This window comes from Corapipo altera, unplaced genomic scaffold (genome assembly GCF_003945725.1).
Source record: "Corapipo altera isolate COAL_440 unplaced genomic scaffold, ASM394572v1 268, whole genome shotgun sequence".
Classification (NCBI taxonomy): Eukaryota; Metazoa; Chordata; class Aves; order Passeriformes; family Pipridae; genus Corapipo; species Corapipo altera.
Window position 1 is genome coordinate 6360047 of NW_020884901.1, and position 14973 is coordinate 6375019.

A 14973-nucleotide genomic window follows, 5' to 3' on the forward strand; every position below is an offset into this window, starting at 1 on the left:
TCTTTAGGGAAGCCAGTCTGGGCTGTATAACCCAAATGCTGATGTTGCCAGGTAAGAATTTAACACTCAGAAACATGGTGGTGCCAATCATGAGATTGGAGCTTTGCTATATTAAAAGGAAAAGTAAATCAGAGGTTATCCAAAGAAAAAAAAAACGAGCTCCTTCTCTAAAAGGGCCTCGGTATTTGGCTGCTTTCACCCTTAACTATTAAATGTTCATCACGAAACGCAATATTCGGAGAACTGGCACTTAAAAGAGAACCTTGGTGTTGGCCAGAAGGGTTGTAGACTCAAGCAGTCTGAGGCCTGTAATGTTGCTGGCCAGGAAGGGAAGAGAATGATGAGAAAACCTTTGTTCCTTGACTTTGGCAAAAGCCTTGGCCATTTTTGTATGTAAGAATGAGTCAATCAATATTTACTTTGTCTGAATTCAGCTTTATTCCTACCTGACTTTTTTAAGGCAGCTTGACTAATTTTCTAGCAGACACTACCCCGGAGAAGGTGCGTCAGATGTGGAAGAGGATGGAAGTTTTCCCATTCTGTGCAGAGGGGATAATTTACTGCACAGCATGTGCAAGTGTTAATGACAGTACTTCTCCCATCCTATGAAATCCTTGCATTTCTTCCATTTTGCCCAACAGGGCTGTCCCTCAGCGTGGCCCTTCCCTCTTTGCACTGACTGGAGGAATCACAGCAGTGTCTTTGTACTGGACAATTTCCAGAGCCCATGAAATAGCAAAGGCCAAAGCCTGGCTTTAGTGAAGTCAAATGGGACTCTTGCCGCAGACTTCAAAGGCATCAGGATTTATCCCCAAGGAAATAAATTTACCACTTGAACTAGGAGCTAGACTCCAGCTTCCAATTTCTACTTGTATTTTTAGGTTCTCTCCCAGAGACAGACAGTGGTTGTCTCTGCTAGAGATGCTGGACACTCCAGGAGTTACTCATTTGGTAGCTGCTCTGCAAAGACCTAAGGATGTTTCCCTGCTCAGAGGATGCCTCTGTCATTTGCAATCCCAATCCAACTGCCTCGTTAGCAACTGCATCCAGCAGTGCTTAAGGGAAAAAAAGCACAACCCAAACACTCCTCTCCCTCAAAACCCACTAAGGTGGAGCCAAATTCTGGATGCCTACGCAAAATCCAACTAAAAGAGACCTCATGCAGGACACGTATGTGGACTTTCCAGCCTCAGGTCCAGGCACAGAGCTCAGGATTCCTGTGCACCCAGCCCATCTGCCTCTCCATTCCATGCTGAGTGCCCAGGGCTGGTGAGGCACATCCCCCGGGATGACAGGATGTCATCAACTAATGTAAAATGCAAGGTAATTTTGACTTCCTTAAGCAGCTCCAAGTTCAGCAGAGCATTTTTTTCCCCTTCAGATTTTTTCCTCTGTGGATTTTTCCATCAAAACACATTATTTAAAAAAAACAAAACAAAAAACAAACCCAAAAACATTCACTTAGAGCTGCCTGGCCTCCAGGTGTCTCAGAACCAGGAGCAACATTCCAGTAGCAACATCTGAGCAACTGGGAAAAACTTCTCTAGCAGACTCTGCGCATGAAGTGAGATGTTCAGAGATTCCTGAACAACCACATGATCGTCTCTGAAAGAGGGGATAAAATATTTTATTGTTCTCCTTCCCTTCTTTTTCTTTCCCTCCTCCTTTTCCCCCACACAAAAAACTTCATAAGAAAAACAAGCCAAGAGGCAGGAGAGAAATAACTTGCAGCTTCCCAGATTCCAACAGCCAAGATGTGATGCCCACAGCTAAAATTGGGTTGAATAAATGCTGCATTTCCAAAAGTTACTGCCCAGACCCTTAGTCAGAGCACAGCAGATGAACTCACTAACCTCGTGATCTTTCGGATTTGTAACACTTATGGGAAGATCATCCTCGGTATTCCCTGATTTTCCAATGTGCAGGAAGACCCCTAAACCTTTGAGTAATAACTACAATATTTTTCAAAAGCCCATGGCATTAGCTTAATTTCACTCTCACACTGACCTACTAACAAGCTCTTACTGTTGTAAATCGGATGTTTGAAAATCTTGGTTGATAACACAGCCTCAAGTCATCAGTGTTTCCTTGTAGCCTTTACTTCCCTGGAAGTATTTATTTTCTGGTACCCAGAAGGGAATCCTCTCTCTTATTGTTTGGAAGGCAAGCAAGCTTTTTAAAATTCTTTTATCACAGAGACAGTATCTCAGAAGGGAGTTATCTTTTACACTAGGGTAAACACAGTGATGATGAAACAAAAGAGTTTGCTTTAGATGTATGGTAACAATCAAAAACATGGTACCATCCCATAATTACAATGGGAGTAGAACGATGGATAGAGATGAATCTAAACAGCATATTATAACCTACTTGAAAAGAGAGGTGCCAAGACACAGTATTTGTTCTGCCTTTTTATGAGCTGACATAAAACTTGCTCTGAAAACTGCTTGACTAAGTAATTCAGCCAGATGTTCACCTCTTTTGCATGGAGGCAGAATTTGGAAAATATTACATTTTTCAAAATTGCTGATGGCAGGGATCTATTCCCCCCCTGTAAAAAGTGCTCCATGGGCTGGTTGACAGCTGAGCATTGACCAACTTTCTATTTTTCCTTCATGTTTTGGAGACTGAGAGGAGAGCCCTGGAGCCTGCTAGACCACTTAGTGTTGTCTGCAGATTGCAGGGGAAGCTGTTCAGTTCCAGCAAATACCCATGTCAAACATCCATGTGGAAGAGGAGAAGGCTCCTTTAAAAACAGATATTGTAGAAATGTTCAGCTCCCACTATCAACTACAATAAAAATGAATTAATTTTGTGGTTGTTGACTCTGAAGCTTTTCATCCCTCTTCCTGTGGGGTCACTGATTATTGTGTCCCAATTTTGTCCTACCCCCAGCAGCACTAGGGAGGTGGTGTTTGGGGAAGGGATGTAAAGACAGGGTGAAGGTGTGTGATCACTCCTCTATAGAATATTCCCTTATATCACAGGGACTGAACCAGATATAGTGATTCTATTATCAATCAACCTTGTGGGATTTTTTTCTTCCTTAAATTTGCTTTTCCTGTCAGAACTGACATCATTTCTGTATGCATAACACCCTGTGTGCTGGCAGGGGCATGCCTGGGGTGCCTTCAAGTCAAGGAGAAATCCGCCTGCCAGAGATGTTTAATTCCATAATGCTGCAGCCTCAAGGGGCACTTTCTAAAAGCAGTTAAGTCTTGGCAAGTGCAGGTAAATGCCAGTGACATTTTAGACACAAATGGCTTCGTTCCCACAGGTTCTACCAGACAGACAGGCACTCTGAAAATCCTGTGGGGCACGTAATCACCTGTAAAAACCCTGGTTCTTTTGCCAGCTGTTAACTGCATCACCCATATCATCAGTACTGCAACCACCAGCAAAAAATGCATCTACCTCTGCACTGGGCTCAGATATTGTTAAATGATGGCCCTACACCAGTACCAAAGCACTTGGCTTTTACTTTGGTTGAAAGAGGAGAGGGAAAAAAAATGTGTGATTTACCTTCAGGATTTCCCTGTGTGAGTCCCAGGAACCAGGTAAAACATAATACAGTCCAGAGAAAGCAGAATCCCCTAAAATTGGAAGAGAAATAAAAATGGTGAGTTTCTACAACATTAGTAACAAAACCAATTCCCCTTGTTAAGGGTCTTCTCCTTGATCTCAGGTCTACTGAAGGCAGTGGCAGCATCCACATGTCTCCAGGAAGTGGATTCCAACTGAGATCTCATTTTGCTGCTTTAAAGTCATCTAAAGCGCACTGAATTCATTGGAAAGTCTTCTCACGGGTATTAGGGGCTGCTGATCCATCCTTGAACAAGGACCAGCCCAGTGTTTTGAGATACAGGGTCATCAGTGCTTGGTCAGCCATCCCTTCACTACTGCTTCCTTTTGGCACTCACCCCATCCAGGACAGACCCTCAGAAATGCAAGAGAACAGAGAAATAATTCAAAACTGGAGGGTCAAAAGACATGCCAGGAGTGCCTGATCAGGTCTGTGAGGACAGGGGTAGAAGGTGGGCTGACATGCAGTGCTGTGTCACCTACATCTCAGCAAACAAATTCCGAGTCCTAATGCTTCCATGCATGCTTAAAAATGTTCTAAACAGGTAGAATCCTACATGGATCTATTCCTCATTTTACATCCAGATGCAAAGACAAGGGCAGCTTCTAACCACTCAGCACCCTGTGCTGAACCCACTAATGATCTTCTCAGGAGCCTGGTATGGCAGGAAAGTTTAAAAAGTGTGAAATCTGAAGACTCCCAGACCCTTTCATGCCTGAGAGGGAATTGGACAAACCTCTCTGTTAGCTCAGCTTTAAGCCTTCAAGTGCCATTGAAAACAGCAGCAGAGAGAAAAACTTTCACCAGAAAGGTAGCTAAGGCCCCCCCTTCTCTTTCCCCCATCAGCTTCCTTGATTTGTAGCCAGCTAACAAACATCGGAAACTCCTTGGTTAGGCTCACTTAAAGCTGTCAGTGGAAAGTTTGAAGACTGAATTCCCTCATCTTCTAGAGATGGTATTTCACAGCTTCATCAGTGAAGGCTGCTGGAAGAAGAGACAGAAATGTAAACTACAGAAAGCCCTCAGCCAGAAGACAGCAGCGTGGGACATCCCCAGGTCGTTCGTCACTTCAGCCAGGCCAGTGCAAACACTGGGCTGTGCGAAGCCAAAGGGCAGCCTGCTCCTCTCTCCAGACCTGACACACAAATCATGTATCAAGTGGGATTACAGACCACTCTGCTCCTGCCATCAAGCCTCAGCTTGAGCACAAGAAAGCATCCTCTGAGATAATGTATTACCCTGGGCCAGATCCTCTCAGTGCAGGAGACCCTTTCCCCGTGGGGAAACCTGGCATTGAATGTAAAAATCCATCCAGGAATCCAGCCACTAACTAATACTTTAAGGCTTGAAGGGATAAAATACTGGAGCGGCCCCTCATCGACTAGGAAACAAATGAGATGAAGCAATCCACGTCCTCCTTTGCAGTTTCCATCACCCTGACACTGGACTGTGCATTTCAGGGACTCTGGGGCTGCTTTATTTTATGAAGGAATAACAGCTTGGAACAGCCAAATCCCAGCATTCTTTGGCATGTCCTATAGCTGGCCATATGCTGACCAGGAAACCCTCACCATGTTCAAGAGATCTCCAGCTGGGGAGAGACCTGGTTGTTTTCTGGCCATGTCACCCCTTGGGACACAACTGTCGGGCTGAAGACACTGAGGAGTCCAAGGAGTGCTGCTGTCCCGGTTCCTTCAGGGGATGGAGGAAGGATGATTCTTCAGGGACACCTCTAGTAGCCTTTTTATGACTTAAAGGAGGCTACAACCCACTTCAAAAGAAAAACTGCATTTCTGTGTTCACCTCCATAGGAGCGATGGAGTTTTACAATGGACACGATTCCACCTGTGCAAGGAGCAAACACCTCATGGAGTGTCACCAGCTGGGCTCAGCTGCCCCATGAGAACAGGAGATGAGGGGAATGGGGTGAATATAAGGGCAGCAGCAGTGCCAGGTGTTAAGAACCTGTTCTCTGGTGAGGATCAGATTTACACAGCTATGTACAACCACTGCTGCACACAAACACGCCAAAATGAAGTCCACTGTTGTTTTTTTTTTTTTTGGAGGGGTACCTTTGTAAACCAAATTCGCTTCCAAAATCTGCGTTGATCGACACAACGAGGGGAACAAGTTTTGGGGGAAAATCCAGCACGTAATTTCATTCCAGTGACACTGACTGGGGCTATAAAGGAGATGAATGCAGGGTGTGGGATCCAGCTGGCCCCGGCCCTGCTCCTGGACCCCTCGCTCAGCCAACACCGTAAGAGCTGAGAGTGGGGCCCAGTGCCAAAGCACTGAAAAAAACACTTTGGCAAAATTTACCAACTTAATGGAAAAAGCAAAAGAAGCTTCCAAATGGCAGCCCTGTGAATGATGGGGCTGTTAATTATCCCGGGATTTTTAATGCAGGCTCTTTTTCCGTTACGGCTCAGCAGTGACAGGGCTTGAGGAGCAGCTTGAGGAGCAATAGTAAAGGAAGATTTTTCTCCTTATATAGAGCTATCAAACCCACCTTGCCTTTATCTCAGCTTCTTCCCACAAGCAGCAATTTCCACTGAGATTCTCTCAAGAGGTACCACTAAAGACATTTATTTATTTTACTGCACAGGGCCCATGAATACCAGAATGAGGGTCCTGGGGCTGTTCAGTCTGGAGAAGAGAAGGCTCAAGAGAGAATTTATAGCACATTTCAAGGCCTAAAATGGCTCCAAGAGAGATGGAAAGTGACTTTGGACAAGGGCATGGAGTGACAGAACAAAGAGGGATGGCTTTAAGTTAAAGAGGGCACATTTAGATGAGATACTGAGAATAATTTCTTTACTGTGAGGGTGGTGAGGCCCTGGCACAGGTTGTCCAGAGAAGCTGTAGCTGCCCCATCCCTGGAAGTGTCCAAGACCAGGTTGGACAAGAGTTGGAGTAACCTGGTCTAGTGCAAGGTGTCTCTGCCCATGGCAGGGGGTGGAAAAGATGAACTTTAAGGTCTCTTCCAACCCAGACCATTGTGTAATTCTATGACCCCACTGCTACAGTCACTGGGTGAAGAAGTGCCCCGTAGCACACATGATACAAGCTCACATGAACCCTAAAAGTTTTCCAGCACAAACTCCCTTCATAGCAAACTGAAGCTTCTGAGTACAGCTTAATTTTGCTTCACTACTTCTGGCAAACTCCTGTGGATCAGTCCACAGGAAGTAGCCTGTGCCAAAAGTGCAAGGTAAAATACAACAGAAAGGGACAGAGAAGCAAAAAGACTGGTAATAACCCTTATGGGTTCTCACCTGACAACCAGCATAAAGCACTACACTGAACTAAGGACAAGAGTAACAAAAGACCTTTCAAGGTAGACTTGGTCAAAAATTATCCTAAAAAAAAGTGCAAGTTTAACAAATCTGAAACAACCTGTAAAACAATTGTGATCAGCTAAGTTTCCACTCCATTATGTCTAGAATTGGTTGGAACAGTTTCAGCTTTTTTTAAATTAAAAGATTTGCCCTGCCTTAAGAGCAGAAGTCTAAATGATTTTGACATCTTGTTTGCTTAGATGATGGGTTGAAGCTGAAGGAAGTGTTACAAGGGCCCACAGCAGCATTTAGTTTTTTATTTTGTTTTCTCCCTCATTTACAGTGGGGAAATGGCTTTGAAATTGCAAACATTATTGCAGGGTGGAAAAACAATTTCCCTTCACTTTCCTCCATTCAGGTGTATTTTTTTCCTGTCCAAAAGACCATAAAGCCAGCTGGATGCTGAAATTGCTTTTCAAGAAAAGCAAACCTACGTTTCTAGCCATAGATCAGACAGTGTATCTTAATATAAGAAAATATATGTGTGGCTTAAGCTCCTTTGCATGTGACTGGAGGTGATAGACAACAGGAAACAAATTGCAACCTACATACGGAGGCTTTAAGCTGTACCATGCATCAATTCCACTCCCAGTTTTTTGGGGTAGGAATCTTATTTTGTAACATCCTCTGCAGACCAGACTTCTCTCTTTTTGGGGCTTCTGGAAATAGTGGTATTTCTCCTCTCAGCCTCAATTTCTGGCAAGAGCAATGGAAGCACACAACTATGTGGATGTCCCTCTATCGACCCTGTTTTGTCCTTTGCTGGGCCTTTTCTGCAATATAGACCAGGTATTGATTTAACACCTCCAGGAAAACATTTGTCTGGTGTACACAGGCACTGCTGCAAAACCCTACATATATTTGCTGCCTGATATTTGCTCTTCTGGCACCTATAGCTCCTCTTAGGACATCTCCAGAAGGGACATGCAGACCTGCAGTACCCACAAGGTGGAGATGAAGCACCAACATGGTCAGTGTGACCTCCTGCAGACACCTAACACCTTGTTCTCTCACTCTGCAGATAGAGGGCCGATGGGTTCCAAACAGCAGGTCCTTGTCCTCCTAATTGGAACTGGAGCTTGTGTAATCATTGCACAAAGCTGCCCCAGAGCTACCAGCTCCTGCTGGTGACAGCCCACTTCCTCACCTGATAGATGCCAGACTGACATGACTGCGATGACTCAAAGACCCAGCAACTCTCTACAGCAGCGAATCTTTCCTGGCAGCCCTCCCCTCGGTCTCCCCTGTGTGTCTGGGATATTGACTTTGCTGCTGTGTGAAGTGACAACACTCAGTCCTGGCCCTCGCCTTTGTGTTCTCCAGCAACTGGAGCCCTCCACAAACAGAAGTGCTAAGCGTGATCTGTCATCTAACTCCTTTTTTGTCCTTCCAACAAATGCCTTTGCATTCCTTCATTTTCTGAATGGGGTTTGGCAGAGCTGAATAGAATTCCCCATTGTCTCCATTTGCACTTCAGTAAGCGTCCATCATTTCTACTTATGCCCCAACAAATTGGCAAAGAAAAGGAAGGGAAAAAACCCCCACAAGCTCTGTGTCTGTCCCTGATTCCTGACAATGCCCTCACCACCAGACCTGGGCAACCCCCAGTCAGTAACAACCTCCATGAACAGCATTTTCAAGCAGGACAGATTTTAACTCCTCAAACCATCAGAGAAAGAGGATGAAGCTGGAGCTTTGCTTTATTAAAGGATGTGCTCAGAGAGACACATCGAGGCAGCAAGAGTAGGGGGACCCAGACACAGGACCTCAGCTGGAACCCTGGCTGTGACACTACCCTTCCCTCCTTGGACACAGCTCCAGGAGCTGTGCAATTGCCTCCTCTGTACCCCCAGGCACCCCTCTGTCGGCAGCACACACATAATTATTTAGCCTATTGCTGAATTTGTCCAGTAGTGCCATAATTTGTCCCCAGACCACCTGCCTGGCTTGAGTGCAATGCTCTTTTCCTCTTAAAACAGGGCCCATGGCTCCTACTCCAGCCCTTTTGGACCTTCCCAGGGGCTGACCCACCTTGGTGGTGCCAGGTGGGTGCTGTACCACCATGTGTGCAGCTTTTTCACTCCACACATGGATGGAGCATCAAGCCTCCTGCATGGCCAGCATGTGACATTGGGGTGGAAGGGGCCAAGGTGTCACAAACACAGTGCAACAGCACCAGTGCTACGGTCTGGACACGTGCTTGAGGCAGAGCTGAATGCAAACACCTCCTGTGGCTTAGAGAGACTGTGCTCACCAAAAATGCACCAGCAGAAATGACCAAGAGGGGCATGTTAAGCTTGAAGAGCCTGTAAAACTTTGTGTTCTTCTGGTTTTACAAGCTCTGGCAGCTTGAGCCAGGACAAGGCTACAAAATCACACTCTGCAAGGGCCGTTCCTTCCCCGGTGAGCCAGCACTCCCACTCCCATCCACGGGTCTCCTGCAGATCCGGCAGCTCCTCAGCCCTGCTCCAGAGGATGCTGCAGGAGTGCTGGTATGAGCAGGACCCCCCAGTGCCACGTGGAAAAGCACCAGAACATTCCCATCACAAGCTGCCTGCAGGCAGCACAGCCCTCACCCACCGTGAGTAAGGCTCGGCACCACAAGCGTGGCCCAGCGAGCCCAGGCACACACCAGCTCTGGGCTCACAGGACCTTCTCCGAGGCCAATGGCCTCAGTGGGACCATCCAGCTGTGGGGATGGTGGGATGCACAGCGCTCTGTCAAACAAATCAGAAGCCAGCACCGAAAATCCCTTCGGGAGATGATGTGAAGGGCAGCAAGCGACCTCTGCTGAGGAGTGACCGGAGCAGCACGCGGGAGGGACAGGCCAGGGGAGACCCTGGAACAAAAGGCGCTCATATTCCAGGGCACCAGGGCAGACCAACGCCAGATTTCCCGAGGCACTGCAGCACTCAAACCCCGTGCAGCCGTGCTGTGATAGCCTGGGACGCCCCGACGCAGCAGCAGACACAGACCTCCGACAGGCAGGCAGGCAGGCACGCTGCCTTCTCCTGGCTCCCTCCTTCCCAAACCTGTCCTCAGCTGGGTCCGATTTGCCCTGGGACTCGAGTAGGATCTGGGACAGGATCTCCCCGTCCTCATCTGTAGCGTGATCTCGGTCACCTCCCTCACCAGGTTGAGCAGCTGGTGCTGTCAGCGACCGAGCATCGGGCCAAGTGTCTCCCCAGCACCGGGGCCCGTCCCCTCGCTGTGGCCACGCTGCTCGTGATCTTTCAAAGGAGCCTTTATCTCTGTTCCCCTCTAGACTTCTCCCTTTCTGACATCAGCCACCCTCACACCGTCCCAGGCGGTTCACCCCGACCGTATCCAGCGTCAAAAAGGTGTAACTGGGAGACGCTGCAGTTTCCAGCATCTCCAGACACGCCACAGCCACGTCTGCGCAAAAAAAATCCACAACAAAACAAAACCCACCCTAAAGCACTGCAGTTCAGTCCTTTTGAGCATATAAACACACAGAAAACTTGTCAAGGAGAGCGGTTGCAGCCCCTGGGAAGGGGTCTGGGCTCTCCGTGTAACTCCACACACAGAGTGAGCCTCCAAAGGGAACTGCACATTCATCCAGCTCCCGGCTCTACAAAAGGGGCGGGAGCGGGGTGACCCTGGGGGCGGAAGGGGGGGGGGGGTATGCCCCCAAATCCCCTCGCCCCGTTCCCCCTCTTTCCCCCCATCTCCCAGTCCAGCCGAGCAGAGGGATCCTGTACACAAGTTTTTCAAACTGCCAGGCAGAAGAATCCCAGCCTTTCCAAGGGAGTGTCGGTAAATCATCAGTACATCCGACAACGCAGCCAGCGGGATTAACCCTTTGCTGGTCCCCAGGAAAATAACAACAACAATAACAACAACGCATTTAAGAATGAAAATAGTAAAAACTGGTCCCAGCTGTGGGAGAAAGGGGACGGGCAGGGTGTATGCTGGAATTTTTTCGTACACACACGGATGGACAGGAAGCAGCATTTTGTGTGTGCCGAGCACATGAAGAGCTGCCACCGCGCACCTCCGCCGTGTCTCAGCCCTCCCGGGCTCTCCCACCTCCCGCAGGACCACGGCGGCGAGATCCAGGTACCCGAGTCCCCACGGCCCCGCGGGACAGGGTGAGGAGCAGCATCCCCTGCTCCCAGGAGGGGCTGGGGAACCCCCCCGCCGTGCCCGAGCAGCATGAGGCGTGCGAGGGGCAGCGAATCGCCCGCTCCTGCATCTCGCGTGGGGGCTACACCGGCGTCCGCCCCCCGGAGCAGCTCCAGGGCTGGGAGCCCCTTTCCCCGGTGCGTGGGAATTGGGGGGCGGGGAGGGGGCTCCTCCTGGCCGTCCTGGCCCCAATCCCCGCTCTCACCCCTTCCCGCACACCCCAGCCCCATTCCCCCCTCTCCCGCTCCGCAGCGTGGCCTCCCTGCTCCCAGCCCATTCTCCTCTCCAGCCCAGGAGTTTTCACATCATCCCCTGGCAGAGGAATGTCTTCCCCCACCCCATTCCCAGCTCCCGGGATCCCGCGGCTCCCCGGCACCCCCAGCCCGCCCGGGATGCCCTTCCCCAGCGCCGGGAGAAGCGGAGTTTGTACTCACCCCCTGCCTGCCGCTGTAGCTCTGAGTCTGGAGACCGGCTCTGATTCCGGCTCCATCACGTTTAGTGCATTGTCTCTTTCGGGCAATTTTTGCGGCAATCCATCAGAAATCGGGGGACAGGCCGGTTTGTGGGTACATCCTTCCCGGGAGCTCGGCTCTCTGCCTCGCTAAGGGGCTCAGCTGTGTCACAGACACCCCTGGCCCGGACGGCTCACTCCTTCCTCCTTCTCTTCTGGGTCCTTTTGCTTACACAGATCTTTTAATCCCATTTAACTCCCTCTCGGCAGACTGCAATTACCTTGGGAAAAAGGAGAGAGAACACAAAGTACACGCTAGGAAGCCAGGCTGGCCCATGGTCGCTGGATTTCTTGCCTCTCTTTTTTTTCCCCTCTCCTTAATAATAGTACAATTTCTGTGATCTCTGATTCTCAAAGTCCTTGATTTCAAGTGTTTTTTTTCTTAGCTGTTACTTTTTTTCCCGTTGTTTGGTTGGTGGTTGTAATTATTATTTTTATTTGTAGTGCAGATGTGCCTCCCACCCCCCCAAGGGTCTCTCCTCTGGACTTAGAGAGAAGAGGAAAAGGCAGATTTGAAGAAATGAAAATTATTTAAGGATGTCCTTACTGCCTCTCTCTGCTGCCCTCCTCTGTAATACTGAAGCACTTACAAAAAATAATACAAAATAAATAAATAATTTTAAAAAGAAGGGGGGGGGGGAAGAAAGAAACTCTTTTGGCCAGAAGAGCTGCTGGGAAGGAACCAAAGACCCTTTTCTGGCTCCAGGGAGGGAAGCACAGGCCCTGCTCCGGGGAAGCTGCTGATGGAATTGGCTGCTCACCTGCACTCACCTGCCCAGGGCCATGAGCCCCAAACTGGCCTCAACACACCTCATAAGGTACCTGACACAGCTTTTCCCTTGGGATCAGCGCTTGGTGGAGGCATTTGGGAGCCTGTAGATGGGGCTCAGGGTTGGAAGAAAAAAGCCCGCCCATGCTTCTATTCCCCTTCTTGCCCTGCTCTGTTTCCCCAGGGCATCTGCAGAGCCCCCCTCCTCCCAGCACCACAGGATGGAATCTGCAGCCAGGAGGACAGGGAGAGGGGAATGAGTTTTCTTATGCAAGGTCCATCGGTACAAGTGAGATCTCAAGCCCACTTGGCCAGCTCGGCCAGGAGAGGGGACTTCTGCATGTGGATAAAACCTTCAACCCTTTGCCCCCTCCTCTTCCGAAGTCCCACCCAGCCACCGTGCACCTCCCAGGGCGACCTCTTGTCCACAACAGGACACAGCAAATCCCTCAGCTCCATGGGATTCCCTCAGGCAGGTGCCCTCCCACCTCCTCCCTGCACCCCTGGGTGCCCTCTGCCCTGCTCCCTCCCACTCTGCCTTGGGCACTTACTCTGCAGCGAGGCGAGAGGCTGAGCAGCATCTCCTCGCAGCCCCATGGCCATTCATTTGTCCCGGCAGCTCACGGCAATTGCTACTTCTTAAAAATAATAATAATAATAATAAACAGAAAAATAAAAAGGAAGGGGGGAAAAAAACCCCAAACAAACCCCAAACCCCCTTCCTCCTTCCTTCCCCTTCAGTCTCAAGGTGTCTCCTGCACCGGGAGCCCGGGAGAGGTGGCCGGGTTGAGGGGCCCGGAGCCAGCCGGGGCTCCCTGGGGTCCCCCCAAATTCAGCAGATAATCCTTCCCCGGGGCTGGCACGGGCAGATCCCCCTCGGGCCGTCGCTCCACTCGTGGGTCATGGATGCTGCAGGGATCCAGGAGAGAAGAGCGGTGGGGAGCGGGCGCTGGGAGGGACATGGATGTGAAAGAGGTGGAAGTTCTAAGGCTGCCCTTGTCCTTTTAAATAGCTGCAGCCCGGGGACTCCGGGCTGGCGGGGGTGCCCCAGGTATCCGGTTTCAGCAAACAGCAGCTAATGAGCAGAGATCCAGCCTCCGAGGGGCAGGATCAGCGCTGCTCGGCGGGCAGGGGGGCACCCCGGCCACCCCACCAGGAGGGGAGGGGGCTGGAGGAGGGAGGGGAGGGCTGCGGGTGAGGAGCTGCGTGGTCACGGGCAGGGCAGGGGACGGGGCTGCAGGATCTGCAGGGCCAGGGGACAGGGCTGCAGGGCACAGGACAGGTCCTGCGAGGTGCTGAGCAGCCAGCACGGGTCCGAGACACCAGGGTGGGTCTGCACATCAAAGCTGAGACACCCTTGCAGTCTCCGCTCTGCAAAGGTGTCTCATATCTTCACTCATTATCCCCTGAGACAAGGGGAAGGACTAAGACACCTCAAACCTGGCTGTGGGCACTGAAGTTACACACTCCCTATCAAACAGGACTGATATTGACCCACAAAGGACCTGAACTTGAGGTGAGAGGAGAATGATGTTACATTACATTCAGAGTAGAAAATAAAAGGACCCGCTGGCCTGACTCAGCAATGCAGGTTTTACTCAAAAACCTGACCTCAGAACGTGGCCAAAAGTTAAGGTTTGCACCATAAATTAGATCTCCCTTACAACATCTGTTACCATGCCTGGTAAGGACTTCTCTCCTTTAATACATATATTTGACTTAGTTGGGGTTGCTTGCTGGGGTTGTGGTTTTGCATCTCCCAGTTTCTGTAGGCAGAAGATTTTATTCATACCTTTGCTCTGAAGCATCTGCATTCTGCTTCCAAGGTTGCTATAGAAGAGGAAGCTTTAAGTAACAATAAAAAAAAAAAATTGAAACAAGCAGTGCTGTGAGTGGAGTAGAAAACTAACAGCCTCACAGTCCTCTGTCCTCCAGAAAACCTTCTCAGAAGGGTACAGCTAAGTTACACATCCAGATACTTGTAAGAAACTCCAACTCACAGACAAACCTGTCTCAAAATTCTATAAAGGCCCAGGTGCTCTGATGACCCATCCAGTCCAGCTTTGAGGACTGGGACTTTAGGGACAACAGGCAGTGACACACCTCGTCAAAAATCCCATAAAATCCCTAGTTTTCTTAGCTATTTTTTTCCCCAGCTGCTTTTCCCGTGTTTCTCAGTCACACATTCCTCACTGAGAAACATATTCTAGCCAAGCCAAAGTGTTTAGGATAAACCTTTAATCTATTAAAAGGTACTTTACAAAGAACATGTGTTAATTCCTTTGCTGTTGAATACATACCTTTTATCCTCTTGCTCTTTTCTACCTTTTCTCTCTTCTAAATGCAGCAAATACTGAGTAAACATTCTTTCCCTCAAAAAACCCACCCCACTCTACCCAGAAAAGAATAAGGCCTGGCTTCCCAGAGAGAGGGACAAAAAGGAATGGAAAAATGATGTGCTACATCTTTTTGCAAAGACTTATCCAAATGGGATGTGCATGGGTAGCTGGGAAAGGACTGGTGATGCTTCAGGTCCACATCATTGCCCCAGGAACCACCATAAAACTCGCTGACAGCCCCATCCTCAAATCCTCTGCACATACTTTACTTTGCTCAGATGAAC

The 14973-nt window shown here is 49.3% G+C and overlaps 1 protein-coding gene across 1 annotated transcript in view; it reads right to left on the minus strand.

The window, feature by feature from the left end:
• The window catches only part of COL27A1 (collagen type XXVII alpha 1 chain), a 144576-nt gene extending 132490 nt beyond the window's left edge, over positions 1–12086 (minus strand). Inside the window, exons 1-2 of the mRNA XM_027650151.1 lie at positions 11505–12086; positions 3523–3593 (exon numbers count right to left, since the gene is read on the minus strand). Of these exons, the coding sequence (XP_027505952.1) occupies positions 3523–3593; positions 11505–11560 (127 nt within the window). The 5' untranslated portion in view covers positions 11561–12086. The remainder of the gene's footprint in view (positions 1–3522; positions 3594–11504) is intronic.
• Between the last annotated feature and the right edge of the window lie 2887 nt (positions 12087–14973).